This window comes from Cyphomyrmex costatus, unplaced genomic scaffold (assembly GCF_001594065.2).
Source record: "Cyphomyrmex costatus isolate MS0001 unplaced genomic scaffold, Ccosl1.0 scaffold441, whole genome shotgun sequence".
Taxonomy (NCBI): Eukaryota; Metazoa; Arthropoda; class Insecta; order Hymenoptera; family Formicidae; genus Cyphomyrmex; species Cyphomyrmex costatus.
Window position 1 is genome coordinate 225,463 of NW_017278652.1, and position 14,277 is coordinate 239,739.

General features: G+C 36.7%; 1 protein-coding gene across 1 annotated transcript; it reads right to left on the reverse strand.

The window, feature by feature from the left end:
• Nucleotides 1-5,930: 5,930 nt before the first annotated feature.
• Khc (kinesin heavy chain) lies at nt 5,931-13,686 on the reverse strand. The gene is made up of 14 exons (XM_018544421.1): nt 12,662-13,686; nt 11,610-11,751; nt 10,685-10,858; nt 10,329-10,597; nt 9,998-10,244; nt 9,682-9,918; nt 9,068-9,414; nt 8,777-8,986; nt 8,550-8,693; nt 8,169-8,453; nt 7,873-8,058; nt 7,539-7,742; nt 6,760-7,054; nt 5,931-6,106 (listed from the first exon to the last, which is right to left on the reverse strand). Exons 1-14 carry the CDS (start codon nt 12,818-12,820, stop codon nt 6,030-6,032), a joined length of 2,976 nt encoding a protein of 991 aa, XP_018399923.1. The 5' UTR covers nt 12,821-13,686; the 3' UTR covers nt 5,931-6,029.
• Nucleotides 13,687-14,277: the final 591 nt, after the last annotated feature.

Sequence of the window (14,277 nt, forward strand, 5' to 3'; positions counted from 1 at the left end):
TATACACTTTACGTAACGCTCTTCTTTGAGCTAAATTGTCCTGGTAAAGGATGAGACATGCAAATGTTTTTTCATATTCAGTAATTAATACAAAAGTTTCAAGCCTCAGTGATAAATACGTATGTAGTTTTAGAAATAAGATAGATATATTTGTTTACATGTTCTAGACATCTCTTGTTTTCCATATTATTTATCGATAAAAAGATCGATTGTACATACTGCCGAGAACTTTGTAAAAAAAGAGAGAAAAGGAAAGGTGTGCGCTCTGCGATAAATACACACAGGTCTCTTCTTAGCCCATGGATTAGGAAACTTGTTGTAATAATCATGTTGCTTATTGTATCCCGATTATTGTATGTTTTGATATCTACGATATTGTACAATTCTACCAAATAAGAATAAAACGTGAACTTTTACAGTACGATCTATTGACTATCGCTTTTAGTTCCGCCGAGACGAGGAAGATAATTCTCAAAATGCACAGGTAAAAATTAGAAATAATTTTATACAAATCGGCTGAGGAATATTAAAACTTTCTGTGTGATTGCATAGTGATTTTAAAAAGTAACGTGAATTAAACAAGTATATAAAATGAGGTAACTTTAACTCAAATTTTTTAAAATGCCTAGACAGCAAAATTAAAACATAAGACGTCTTAAAACGTTTTCTTTATCTAGGCATTGTTACAATTCAAGCCAAAGTTATTCTATTTTACGATAGTAAAAATTGAATTATCTCAGCTCGGATAGGGCAATACAGGATCTTTCGCACGCACAAGATGTGTGTGTATATATGTATAATATATTTTTTTTATTATGTTACCTTATAAATATATCTCTTTCGGAGATTACTTCGCCGGGACAATATGCGGTGCGACAATAAATAAATAAGTGAATACAGTCGTGTGATTTTTCCCTTGTTCTTTGCTTTCTTTTCAATATAAGCACTGTCGTTTTCGATAATCGAATAATAATAATAATAATAATAGTAACGATATCTTAAAATTACGGTTTTAATCCGAGGAGAATATTGTATTACAATTTATAATAGTACCTTGTAGCTACAGCCTCTCTTCTACACCCTGCATACAAATTTACTACCACCTAGTGTCTAGGAAAAAAAAAAACATTAGAATTGTAGCTATACGTTTCTTTTTTTCTCGTTTTCTTTTTATCTCGTCTTCGCTACTTCGTTCTGTTCCAGATGAGGTAGATCCGAACTTGATCGCTGATATACGGAAAAGTAGTCTCGCGTGACAAAAAAAAAATCGTTACAAACATTGCATAAACTGTTGACTCGAGCGTTCTGCTCGCTGAGATTCTTCGAGATAGTCTGTTGACGGAACGGAACAGGAGCCTATTCTTCTTTATCCTTTTGAATTAAGATCGCGATGAAGAAATAAAAAGCGCTTCGTTCGTCGTCGAGACGAAGGGTCTGCCAGTTGTAGATCGACCTCCTCTTTAACAGTGAGACTGACTTGAATGGTTGCGTGCATATAAATCGTTATAATCTCACCTACTTGACTGCGGATAAATATAGTATATTACTTATTTCTTTTTTTTTTTTCTTTTTGAGACACGCCGGAAACGTTACGAAAATATTATACCAATATAACTCTGTCTTCCCCGCGCTCGTCAGCGAACATCATTCGATTACATTACACATACATCACTAATAATAAGAATCGATCGTTGCTGTTGCGCTTAATAAGGGATTGTTATCGCCTATCACAAATATCCGGTAGCGATTTCTTACATGATTTCTTAGATAATTTCGGCTTCTTAAATTATGTCGCGAAAAAGGGAGAGGGGGCGGGGGGGGGGGGGGCGGTTGAAAATCGACGATCGTGGAATTACAATTGTTTGTCGAAGCCGGCGACCATTTAACAATTGGCAGGAGAAAGAGAGAGGGAGATAAATTCATAGATCGTATTACAGACGCATTACAATTTCAGCGCAACACGATTGAGGGGAGTAAGAATACATTCATCAACGTCTAAAGGGGACGCGCGTTGAAGAGAGAAACATTAACACTATTAGGTGTCTGTATTATATTTGCGATAAATACAATCGTGCATAAAACGCATGCTTGTTTTCTTTCACCGTGCAAGGGAACCTACCCTTTCCTTTACATTCCGTCGCGAAATTATGTATGTATATATGTGTGTGTGTATGTGTGTTGTGTATATGTATACGAGACACTACCGTATCTCCAGATATATATATATATATATATCGTATATTTACATACACCCGACAAAAATAGTTTAACGATAATTGCACTCGCATTAATGCACTACACTCTTGTCGGTCGTCTTCGCCCACGTACGAGCAAAGAGAGAAAAAAAAGAACGTAACTTCCTCATTCTCGATACAATTATATATCACAAAAGTTAAGAGAGAACTTGGATGGTGTGAGAAAAAAGAAGCAAAGTATTAGCTGAATACTTCTTCTAAAGACGCGTTTACATTATGCCTCGCTCCATCCTGTGTCACGTGTTCCACGACAAAGCTTCCACAAAGGTGCAAACTCACTAAACCCGTTACCGTTAAATAAATCCCTCGAGCGCTCTCATTTTAGCTTAGCTCCGAGAATTTCCGTATCGTGGAGGATCGAAAAAACGTATTCGCATTTTATAAATAGCGTCCGATGAAGAGAAAAATTATATTGATTATGAGCGCAATCGAGAGCCTCTCGCGAAAGTGACAATGAACGCAGGGATCGTAGAATGACGCCTGTAATGAGAAAATGCAATGCCGTGCAAAGCCATCCGTTAGCGCATTTTCCTTACGATGAGTTTACAATAGTTATTACGACGAGCGTAAAGCTCAGCTACATCTATCGTAAGCTCCTTACGATAGATGTAGCTGAGCTTTAAGCATCTACAATCAAATTTTAAGACGTAAATCTTAAAAGTTAGCTTTAAGCCTTAAACCATAAGAAATTGATTAATCATAATTGATTATTCTCCTCACACACATTCGACTATAATCACTCAATTTCTTACGGCATAAAACTTAAAAATTAAGTTCAATGTTTTAAAATCTCATCGTAGACGTCGATTTACAAAAATTTAATACTGGAAGGTAGTGATTAATTACTTATTATGAAAACTGTTCTGTGCCTTCTTAATACTCAAAATAGGTAAATTGATCACCGTACCTTTCAGTATTGAATTCGATTTCAGTAAAAGTCATGAAGCTATTCGCGATTAATTCGGCGCAATTCGTATTTTAACACGATTACAAATTAGTAACAATGACTATCTCATAATCGTACAAGAGAAGTCTTATAAAATGGATTTACAAAGAGACATACAATATTTATATAAATCGAACAGAAAAAAGAGCGTAGAAAATAACGTAATACAGGACGCGTGAAAAAATCGAGTTAGGTTTAAAAAAAAAAGACAAAACAAATCGCGAGATTTTTCGAAAAATATCAATGATGACGACACGCAAGCGCGAAACTCCAACAGTTTCTTCCTCGTTTCCTCTTCCACTCTTCTTTCCTTCCTCTCAGAAACGCGTTAAGCAGATTTCACTGGGTTTCATCGCTCGCTCGTAATTAGGAGAAGCGAGAAAGAAGAAAGTCCAAGGTTCACCGGAAGAAGTCTGAGGCTTCTCGAGTCGCTCGATGGTCGTCGGGCAGCAACAGCAAAAGGAGTGTGTCGGGGATAAATTAATCTAAATTAGACGCGAGAGAAACGGTCGGCGAACTATACACTGTATACGCACGATAGAACAATGATCGTTCGAATCGTTCTACGCGGAATAGGTCCTCGTGAATTTTCCTCGCTCCGATAAGATCGCGCACGAGTAAGATTAGCCATCGTGACGCACCGAAAACGCTCTGGAGAGACAATTTTCTCACTTGATCGGAGGTCAAGTGTGCCCTCCGGCGGCGTACGCACGAAGACTCCCGGACTCCTCGGTTTTACGACGCTAGAACTCGGTCCGAACTCTTATCTTTCGTACTTGGAGATCGGACAATGGTGGAATCCCTCTCTACAGTTTGTGGTATTAATGTCCATCTTCTATAGATTAACAACTTTAATTTCGGTTTATCCTTCTCTTTATCTTTCTCTAGTTTTAAGGGAAAGCTTAGAAGTGAACATTTTGATAAAAATAAATAAAACAAGTTTTTAAAAAACATAGAGTATAATTGAGGAGATGAGAGAATAAAAGGCAATTCTACTTAGGTCCTTTTTCCGAAAATTAGCTTTTCTAATATTGATCGTAATAAAAAAGTATTGCAACATATAACTTCTCAATGGTATTATATAAGTGTACATTGAATACTGTTATATCCCATTTATTGTACAATAAAAAAAGCAAGTTATTTTACTTTTTATCAAAATCAAGATTTTATAATTAGGCCTTCACATACCTCCATCCCTTCCATTATATTCAGGGAAACACACTCTATATTATATTAAAAATTATGTTCATTTCTAACACGCACACAATGCAGATAAGCTTTAATCTCGGTTTAACTTACTTTTTACCTTTTTCTAATAATTAAAAAAAAGTATAGAATAAGTTAATCAAATTAGGATAATTATGCAGTATAAGGGACTATTCTCCAATGACCTTGATCTTAACATATGTTGTCGAAGTCATGAGCCCGAGTGACCTTGAACAAATTTGCTAAACAAAGTCATGCTCAAAAGTTAGATTCTATTGAAGAACTTTTTTTGTTAATAACTTTTTAACGAACAACAAGCGACGACTAAAATTTGTTCAAGGTCAATCGGGGTTATGATACATATGTCAAGGTTATTGGAGGATAATCCCTTATACTGTATAATTACCCAAATCAATTAATCTACATTGGTAAAAATGGATATTAATTTTAATCTTGATTTAATTTGAAATTATATATGCGATATACAGACAATGAGAGCAATAAATAGCGCGGTAATTTAGGCGCAAATTCTTCAATTGTAATTTTAGGAATTCTACATTTGATGTTAATACAAACTTGAACGTTTCGGTTTCCTTGAAACCATCTTCAGCAGTTCTTTTAATCTTTTTCTGTAATATGTATTTCTACGAATATAAATGAACTTTCTCATCGCTGTTTAACTTATCTTTTTTATCCTTCTTATAATTCTTAGAACTAAAAAAAGATAAGAAGCAAGTTAAACCAAGATTAAAGCTAATCTATATTAGTAAAAATAAACATTAGAGAAAGAGATAAAGAACAATTTAAATCAAGATTAAATTGATTTTTGATGAAAGATCAAAATTAATCTGCATTGATAAAGATGAATATACAGCCTGTATCCGAGATCTTGTTTCGAGTTCTAGCGGCGAATTCCGTAGATACAAACCCGTGCACTTTTATCGCGAACAGAAATATTCTTATTAGCTAGCCAGAGATTTCTTACAATTACGAATACTTGTATAAGTCGCGATCGTCTTTACACTCGCTCGAAGCCGCATGTCCGATCGTCTTCTCGATTAGTAAATTGATATTCAAACTAAATACTTTTAAGTATTCATTGCCTTTTTCCCGAGATCTTCGAGGATCATCCTGGTCAATGCAACCGCACGATCCTCGCTATGAGCTCGTAAGATTGCGGCAAGTTGTTTTGGGTTCTCTCCGTTCAATTTTCAGACCGAATGCGACTTGAACAAAAACACTAAAGTACAAATTATTCCAAGAGAGTGGCGAGAGGCTTCTTCATGTAATTCGTTCGATTCAGACATTCATTTTAATATCTATTCATTATCGAATCATACCATCATGCATATGTATGTGACATTAAATTAAATAATTTATAAAAATTAACTATTTACATCGACAGGACATGCAGCGCTTGTGATACACATATATATGCCATATACATATTTATACATATATGTCATATATATCGTGTATAATTTAATGCACTTATCTTATATATACCTAAGCACATGCTTGCTCTGAGAAAAAGAGGAAAGAAACAATTAAAAGAACTGGCGGTGCTCTCTCCTTGCGGATAATATAGTACTATGCCCTTACTTCAATATTAATTATAACATTTATGCATATCCGTTATACATAAGAGCCGCTGGAATTCTTTTGTTTTCATCGATGAAAGCGTTCTTGCATTCGTTTTCTGTAAAAGTGAAGGGTATTTTGGCATTATGCGATCACGATCACTGTACGCTGTTACCCATATCTGTGTGTGTGTGATCAGGAACATGAAAAAAAAGAGGAAAACAAATAAATATCTAAAATAAACATCGGTTACAATCAAATAAAATTTCATAGTTCGTGAAATCAGTCGTGTGATGATAATATAAATGATACAGCGCGGTAACCGCAACTGAGAACGTCTCAAATAATTAAACTCGTCATGCAAAAGGATGCTTTCATTAAAAAGAAACGTCGCGAGGTTTGTTCGCTTTTTTTTCTTTGTTTTCATTCGCTTATTTCCTCTTTTATGAAATCGCGCAAGAAGCTTCGTGCCAAAGATAATAGACGTAACAAAAATCGACCCACTTACTCTAAAGCACAGCGATGCCTGGGGGGCCCCGTCACCCCTTTTGTAACGCAAAACCGAACAAACCCACTCAACGACATACAATGTAGGTTTTTTAATTAAGTGAATCTAAAAAAAGAAAACAAGATGATTGTATACATGTATGTACATATATAAAACACACGAGGGAAGTTTACAAAAAAAAGAAAGAAAAAGAGAGACGACGGCGACTTTGTAACTGGCGCGGGTCATAGTCGAATGGAGACAGAAGGAAAATTACTCCTTACCACGATTGCCGGTTCTAATGGCGTTGACGTTACTCAGGTGGTGTTGACCGGCTCGAATTGGCTTCGCGATCTGTGCGCTCGGTCCACGACGCGCCAGATTCTTTTGCCTAACTGCTTCTTTGATTCGATCCACCTCGTATTGGTAGCGCTTGCGGTCTCGCATCGCACCCTCCTTGGCGTCGCGAAGCGCCGTCTCCAGGGCCTTGACGCGCTCCATCGTCGCTCGCAATCGTTTCTCCAGTTTAGGCAGCTCGCAGCGAAGATCTGCGTTGTCTCTGACGAGTTGTTTGTGAACCTACAATATAAATATGTATTACGTATACACAATTAATTAATAGTATGTTAACACGTTTCATAACTGAATTAATTTTAAATGATCGGACCATCATGCTGCAATTTATGACATGTTTATCGTTGTTATATTTATTAAATTTCGTAATGGTTAAAAAAATTATAAAAATTATTATAAAGAGAGAAAAAGGCCTAATATACCAATACTATATACCATAATTATGTATCCACATATGATATAAACAATTATTTTTAAATTGTGTTTCTTTTTATAACCAAAACATCTGTCGGTCTGAACGAAAAATGCAGCGAGAATCATCGATACGGAATAAAAAAAGTTGATAGATTATAATAATAACATAAATATAAATAAAAATAACAAGAGAGGAAATTATAATCATGAATGATTGTAATAATTAATGTGACGTATTAATGGAAAATACTATATTGGTAAAGAAACATGTGATATGCATACATATAAGCTGTACCTTCGTCAATTGGTCCAGATTGTTTTCCAAGAAAGATATTTTCTGTTTCTGCGCGAGGGAACCACCGTCATCCTCATTATCCTCCGCGTTGATGGTCTTCTTTATTCTAGTCTGCAGATCTTGGACGAACAATTTGCGTAAATTGTGCAAAGTCTGCAATTCTTTGGCTACCGTGTCCTCTAAACCCTTCAGATCTTTCCTAGCCTAAAATCGATTCGACACGTAACCATAAATGTACATATTTTACTCAAATAAATTTATTTTAGAAAAATTAATTAATAAATTCACGTAATTTATGGATTACTCATCCGTTGCATGAATTTGTTCTACATACTTGTTCTCGGCGCTCATTCAATAACATAAGCTCCTGCAGTTTGACCGATTTGTTAGCCTCTTCTTGTTTCAATCGTTCATAATCGGCCTGCATTTGCTGGTGTGCCAGAGTAAATTTCTGATTAAGGTCTTTGAGCTCACTGATCAGTTCCTGCTTCTCAGACAGTTCGTCCCTGAGCGCCGCAACCTTCAGTATTAAATTCAACGTTAGAAAATTTGACGGAATCCGAAAAATATTGATTAAATATATCCAAAATTGAAAATGCAATCCATACGGAATGTATTCCATAAATAAACCTGTTTTTGATGCGCATCCCTCAGCTGATCCATCTGCTCCTCCAAGGCTACTCGCATCTTCGTCGCTGCCTCTTTCTCCTCTGCTTTCTCCTTGTTGGTAACCGCCTGCACCTGTTCAGCGGCCTTCAATTTGGCGCATTCCTCGCGCAACGCATCCACGTCTTCCTCCAGAGCTCGTTTGCGTGTCTCGGCCTCTTTCATGGACTCCGTTAGCGTTTGCATACGAGCTTCATGTTGTGAGATCAACAATCGGCATTCAGCCAAGTCTTTTTCATACTCAGAAACCTAGACATTTACGCAAAATAAAGATTGATTGGGGAAAAGTGACGTGCAGAAGTCCTGATTAATACGATGACGCGAACGCAGCCTCTGATTACTCACTTTCTTATTACAGTCTACTTGGAAACTTTCCAGTCCCTGACATCTCTGGACCAAATTTTTCACTTCAGACTTCATCTTACTGATAAACAACCGCGCTACTGTGAACTCCTCCTCCAGTTTACCGTTACTTTCCGGTGGAGCAATCTTAAATTCAAATTAAGATTAGAATTGACAAAACCGACCAAGTTTAACTAAAGTCTATTTAGAGATTTTGGACATGTCCTTACTTTTAGATTTTCGTTAGATTCACCACCGATAGCTACGCCGATTTCTCCTAGGTCTTTCAGGAAGTTTGCTAACATCTCCGCGATGCGTTTCCTTTGATGGGCCGACATATCACGTAATTGTTGCAGCTCAGACGCAGTGTTGTTTAGAGTTACTTGTTTAGCTAGGAGCTCTTCTGTCATTGATTCTTGCTCCTTGTTCTTCAACTCAACCTAAAGTTAGAATAGCAAGAATAAAAAATTGTTCGTTTTTTTTTTTAAAGTAACCTTTTTTCATTGTCAATAAGTAGTTACCTCTTGTGATTTTTGGTCATAATTGACAGCAAGCTCTTCCAGCGCTTGCAGCACCTCTTTCACCTCCTCCTTAGCGCTTTCGTTCTCCTGTTGTATTCGATTCATCTCTTGCTGCAGTTGCTCGTAATCTCGTCTCGCGCTGGCGATAAGTTCCTCCTGTTCCTCCATCTGCTCCTTCAACTTCTCAACATACTGAGATTGTTGATTGATTTCCTCATCCTTGTCATCCAATTGTTGGTAGAGCCTCTCGCGTTCCTCCTCGAGCTTCTGTCTCTCCTCGTTCGAAAGGGAACCGATCATAAGACCACCACCGGGAGTAGCAGGCATAGGACTATCATCCAACTTGCCTATAGAACAGAAAACTTTATGATCCATGCTTTATTTGCAAAAGTAATACATCTAATCGTGGAGAAAGATTAGATCTAAGATACAATATGAAAGATAATAAAAACTTCAAAAAAATAAATCATAAAAATAATAATATACGTGCGCTTTAACTGGATAATTCCAAAAATTTTATTAATTTGTAATATCTAATTATCGATTGTTTTATAATTTTAATATAAAAGTTATATATATAGTTAGGAGGACGCGTTTATCTGTCTTTATTTTACCTTCAACAGATGCAGTAATCGGTGTAGTAACATCAGGTCCTTCAATCAAGTTGACCTGCTCTTCCGGTTTAACAGTCTCACCCTGCCGCCAACGTGACAATTCCGATTCTAATTTGTCTACCTTGCCCTTCCATCTTGCCACTTTCTCTTTCTCGCGTTCGTAGCGACGTTTCCATTCTTCGGCCGTCAGCTCCTCGTTCACGCATACGACATTCTTGATAGTCTTGGCGCGTTTACCTGCAGTAAATATATTCCATAAAATCTGTAGAAAACAAAGTAACATGTTGTACACCAAAAAGATATACTATAAATCTACCGAAATCTAAAGTTGACTTTGTTTCGGATTCGTTAAAGCTAGCAGGAGAGCAACAGATGATAATTGTAGTCCTAGCATTGCCACCCAAGGATTCTTGTAGAATTCTCGTTAGCTTTGAGTCACGATAAGGAATATGAGTCTTATTGCCGTCAGCCAAGGCCGAGATTACATTACCAAGTGCAGACAGAGATTTGTTGATGTTCTTCGCTTCATCTAACACTGTTCCTTCTGCACCGGTTTTAGAAACCTAATAAAATACAAGAATATGATAAATATAATAAATAATAATCACGAAATAGAAAAAGAACACATTTCTAAAATATAAATTTACCTTTTCGGAACCGGCTAAATCAACGAGATATAATTTGCCGGAGAGTTTCTTTTGATTCTCCAAATTTTCTTGTTTAACATTTATGAGAAAAACGGAATGAGAACGTGAGCTGTGCTCGTTCATGTTGGTCACGGCGATGTGCCGGTTTGACTTGCCCTCCTCTATCACCTCGAACACTTCCTCAGGACTAGAAACAAACCGTTCGGTCGCACCCTTCACGAACGGCACCCGGTTCTTGTCTTCATGTACGCTTAAGTTAACCTTAGATACTAAAATAAAAATTGGAGATTTATTTTGAGACATATTGATTGTAGTTTTTAATAAATAAATCTAAAGTCGATTTTACGAAGACTTACCATCGAGAAGATCCCTGATTTTATCCATGTAAATCTCAAAGTAAGATACTTTGATATGAAATTCCAAGTTTTCTTCCATACCATAAATATGATTAAAGATGTCATTGACGATTCTCGGGATAATGCCCTGTTTGTTAGGATCACCGATGACTCCCTCCATTGTGTGCGTTTTACCTGCGTATTATGGATTTAAGTATGAAACAAAGATTATATGACTTTTATTCTACAAAATGTATATATATGTATATATATATATACCTATTTGTAAAATTCCTTAATTTCTCAGATATTTTCCATACTTTTGTTTCATAAAATTAAAGCGATTTTAGATATAAATGTAAAATTTAATAATCAAAACTCTAGAAATTTTGAACAAAACTCCTTCACATTTGCAAAACAAACTAAATAGTGTTTTCTAGGAAAATTAATACAACAATAATTGTGTTTAGTGAAAATAAAATTTTTCGTAAACTGTGTGTGTATTGAAAGATTCCTTAATATGATTTAGATCCATAGTAAGAAACAAGATCAATCATATTAAAGAATTTTATACAGTTGCAAAACTGCTTCTTCTGTACTTAACATAGTGCAATTGAATAATATAATACAAATCGATTTATGTACTTTCAGTGTTAATAATAATAATTTAATCCTTTTAATAATATTAGGTTACTGTGACAATATGAAATATATAATTAAAAGGATTAAATTATTTAATACTAAAAAATATATAAATTAAATATTGATTTGCATTCAATTGCAGTCAGTGTTGCACTAGTGTGTGTATTTTTCCAATGGAAAATATTATAAATGTTCGAAGAGACAATAGCTTTCTGCTAAATATTTAAAAAATTTTAGATTTTGCTAAGTTTTTCTACATACATATCCTATTGTATAATAATTATTTTGAATAAAGACTCTTTACCTGATGATGTTTGACCATACGCAAAAATAGTTCCGTTATATCCGGCCAAAACATCTGTGACGATAGACTTTGCGGCTTCATTGTAGACTTTGTCTTGTGTAGCATTCGGTTTAAATACTTTGTCAAAGAGGTATACTTTGCCCTACAATCGATAAATTATGTAACCAAAAATTCATGTTTAAAAAACGCTAAGCTTTTAATAAACATAAATCTCTTATTGTCATAACCACAATAAATTATATAATATTTTTATTTTACAAAACTAGAATCTAGAAGAAAACACATGCAAAATTTTAATTACACAAAATATTGAATTTCATAGAGTTACTGTTGCATTTATCATGTATACATTTTCCATCATTTAAATTCCTAACTAATACATAAATTAAAATAATAAGTAAAAATGCTCAACATAAATAAGCAAAGGCTATACTCAGTCAAAGCAAGTTTTAATGTTTAATATTATTTTTGTGTGATTTTTTTAAGAAGCTAACAGTAATATTAAATTGTTGGTCGATATAATTTGTGACATTACAGGATTGCCATAAAACTTGAAATCAAATGAGGACAAAAATATAATTTTAAAATATTATTGAAAGTTAAAAAAAAATCATGAAATTTTGTTTGGAAATCAGGGGAAAGTTATAAAATTTAGAGGATAAGAAATTTTTGACAATCCCTATTACATACTTCAGTTTTTCAGTCTAGAATTGTATTTCAAGATCAATAAATAATCAGTGTGCAGTTTGCTTGAAGCTGGAAATTATATAAAAATTTTCGCAACAATAGGATCAAACACAAAGATCCACTTTAAATATGACCTTATTTCTGGTACACAAAATGCTAAATGTAGAATAGACTTGGAAAATCCTTAGAAACATATGTGTGTTATGAATCATAATCCCATTATGGATCTATGTACAGATCTGTACAGAGAGATAAACATATATCTGCACATAATATATGCAACAATAACGAAAAATTAAACTGGATCTGGATAGATAAAATCAAGAATGGTCCACGTTCACGTAGGCGTGCAGCACTGCACGTACCCCAATGGAGATACAGTTCTCGTCGCCGCCGGATGGGAACTTGACGATGAACTTGGAGCCGGCCTTCTCCTCGGAGTCGTTCAGTGGCCGAAATCTGCATACTACTTTGATGCTGTCCTCGGCAGCGATCTCTCGCTCCCTTGGTGTCTCCATTGCCATTGCAAGTGGAGGCGACGGTCACGACGGCGATGACGAAGGAGGCGCGCGCGCACGCCTTTGTGTGTGTATACGAGTATACCTAGCACTCGATCGGCACGGCCGATACTCCTCTTCGCCTCCTCCACCACCACCTCCTCTTCTTAAACTGTTCTCCGCTGCTTCCAACTGTCCTCAGCTACGATTGTACGTGGAGTGAGGCATAGGCGACTAAGGCGACGGGATGGCATAGGCGCGTACCGCATGAAGGGACCGTCGTCTACCTATATCTGTCTCCTATTCCTTCCCCTCCTTCCTCGCGCCTCTCTCACCACACTCTGCTCCGACAAGCAGGCTCCGTCTGTCACCGTTCTCTTCGGCCAGCAAGATGGCGGCTGATAAGTGGCTGGCTGGCTGGCTGTCTGACTGTCGGCCTGATCCTGGACCACGAGGTCTGGCTCAGAGAATAATCCTCGTAGCAGGCGTGACAGAGGCGACGACGCTTCGGCAGGACCCGCCCGCGCGCTCGCTCGTACCTATCTCTCTCTCTCTCTCTCTCTCTCCTTCCCACCCACTCTTTCTTTCTTTCTCTCTCCCTCTTCGCTCACCCTCTCTTGTTCGATTCGAAAATCACAAGTCCCCGCGTATCGTTCTCTTTTGTTGCAGACCGCGAGAACGGAGGCGATTTACACGGCGGTGACGGCTACACGGCCTACCTCCTCGAAGTAATTCGGAGAAACTTTAACGAATAATTCCCCGCGCGCGCGCGCAATCGATGACGAGTCGCGGAGATGTGACGGCGACGTTGCGCGCTACATACGCCGCACACCTACACCTACACTTTTATTATTATCATTACAAGTCTTATTAGGCACACTGTTGCCTCACCTTTTCAGGTGTAGCCGTCTGTGATACTCCTGTTCTTTATAATCACTTTTATATTTATGACTCATCAATAAAGTATTATTATTATTATTAATATAGATCTGAGCTAATTGTAAACAAGTTATTGTTGCTGCTTCACCTTTCAAAGTGCAAGCTTCACTGTAGTCTATATAAACGCTACTCGTCAATGTCCAGTAGTACATAAGTTATAGCAATGTTGCAGAAACATAATGTTCCAGCAATATTGCAGCAACGCTGCAATATTTCAACAATGTTGCAGCAGCATCGCAATATTCCAGCAATATTGGAGTAACATTAATTACAAGTTGCAACGTTGCTCAATGCTATATGATAACTTGCACCTTAATTAAATTATTATTATGATTTGTTATCTTCAAATAAACTCATGCCTACATCTACACCCACGACTGGACGTGGGATGCAAACGCCAGCGAAGCACAACTCCTCTCCGATGGCAAAAATAAGAACGCTGAGGTGTGGACTTTGTCGTCTCGTTGCAGTTAATCTGCCTCGCATGTGACTCTCACCCGACTTGTTTCCGCAACGTCACAATCATTCTCGCCGACAATATAAAC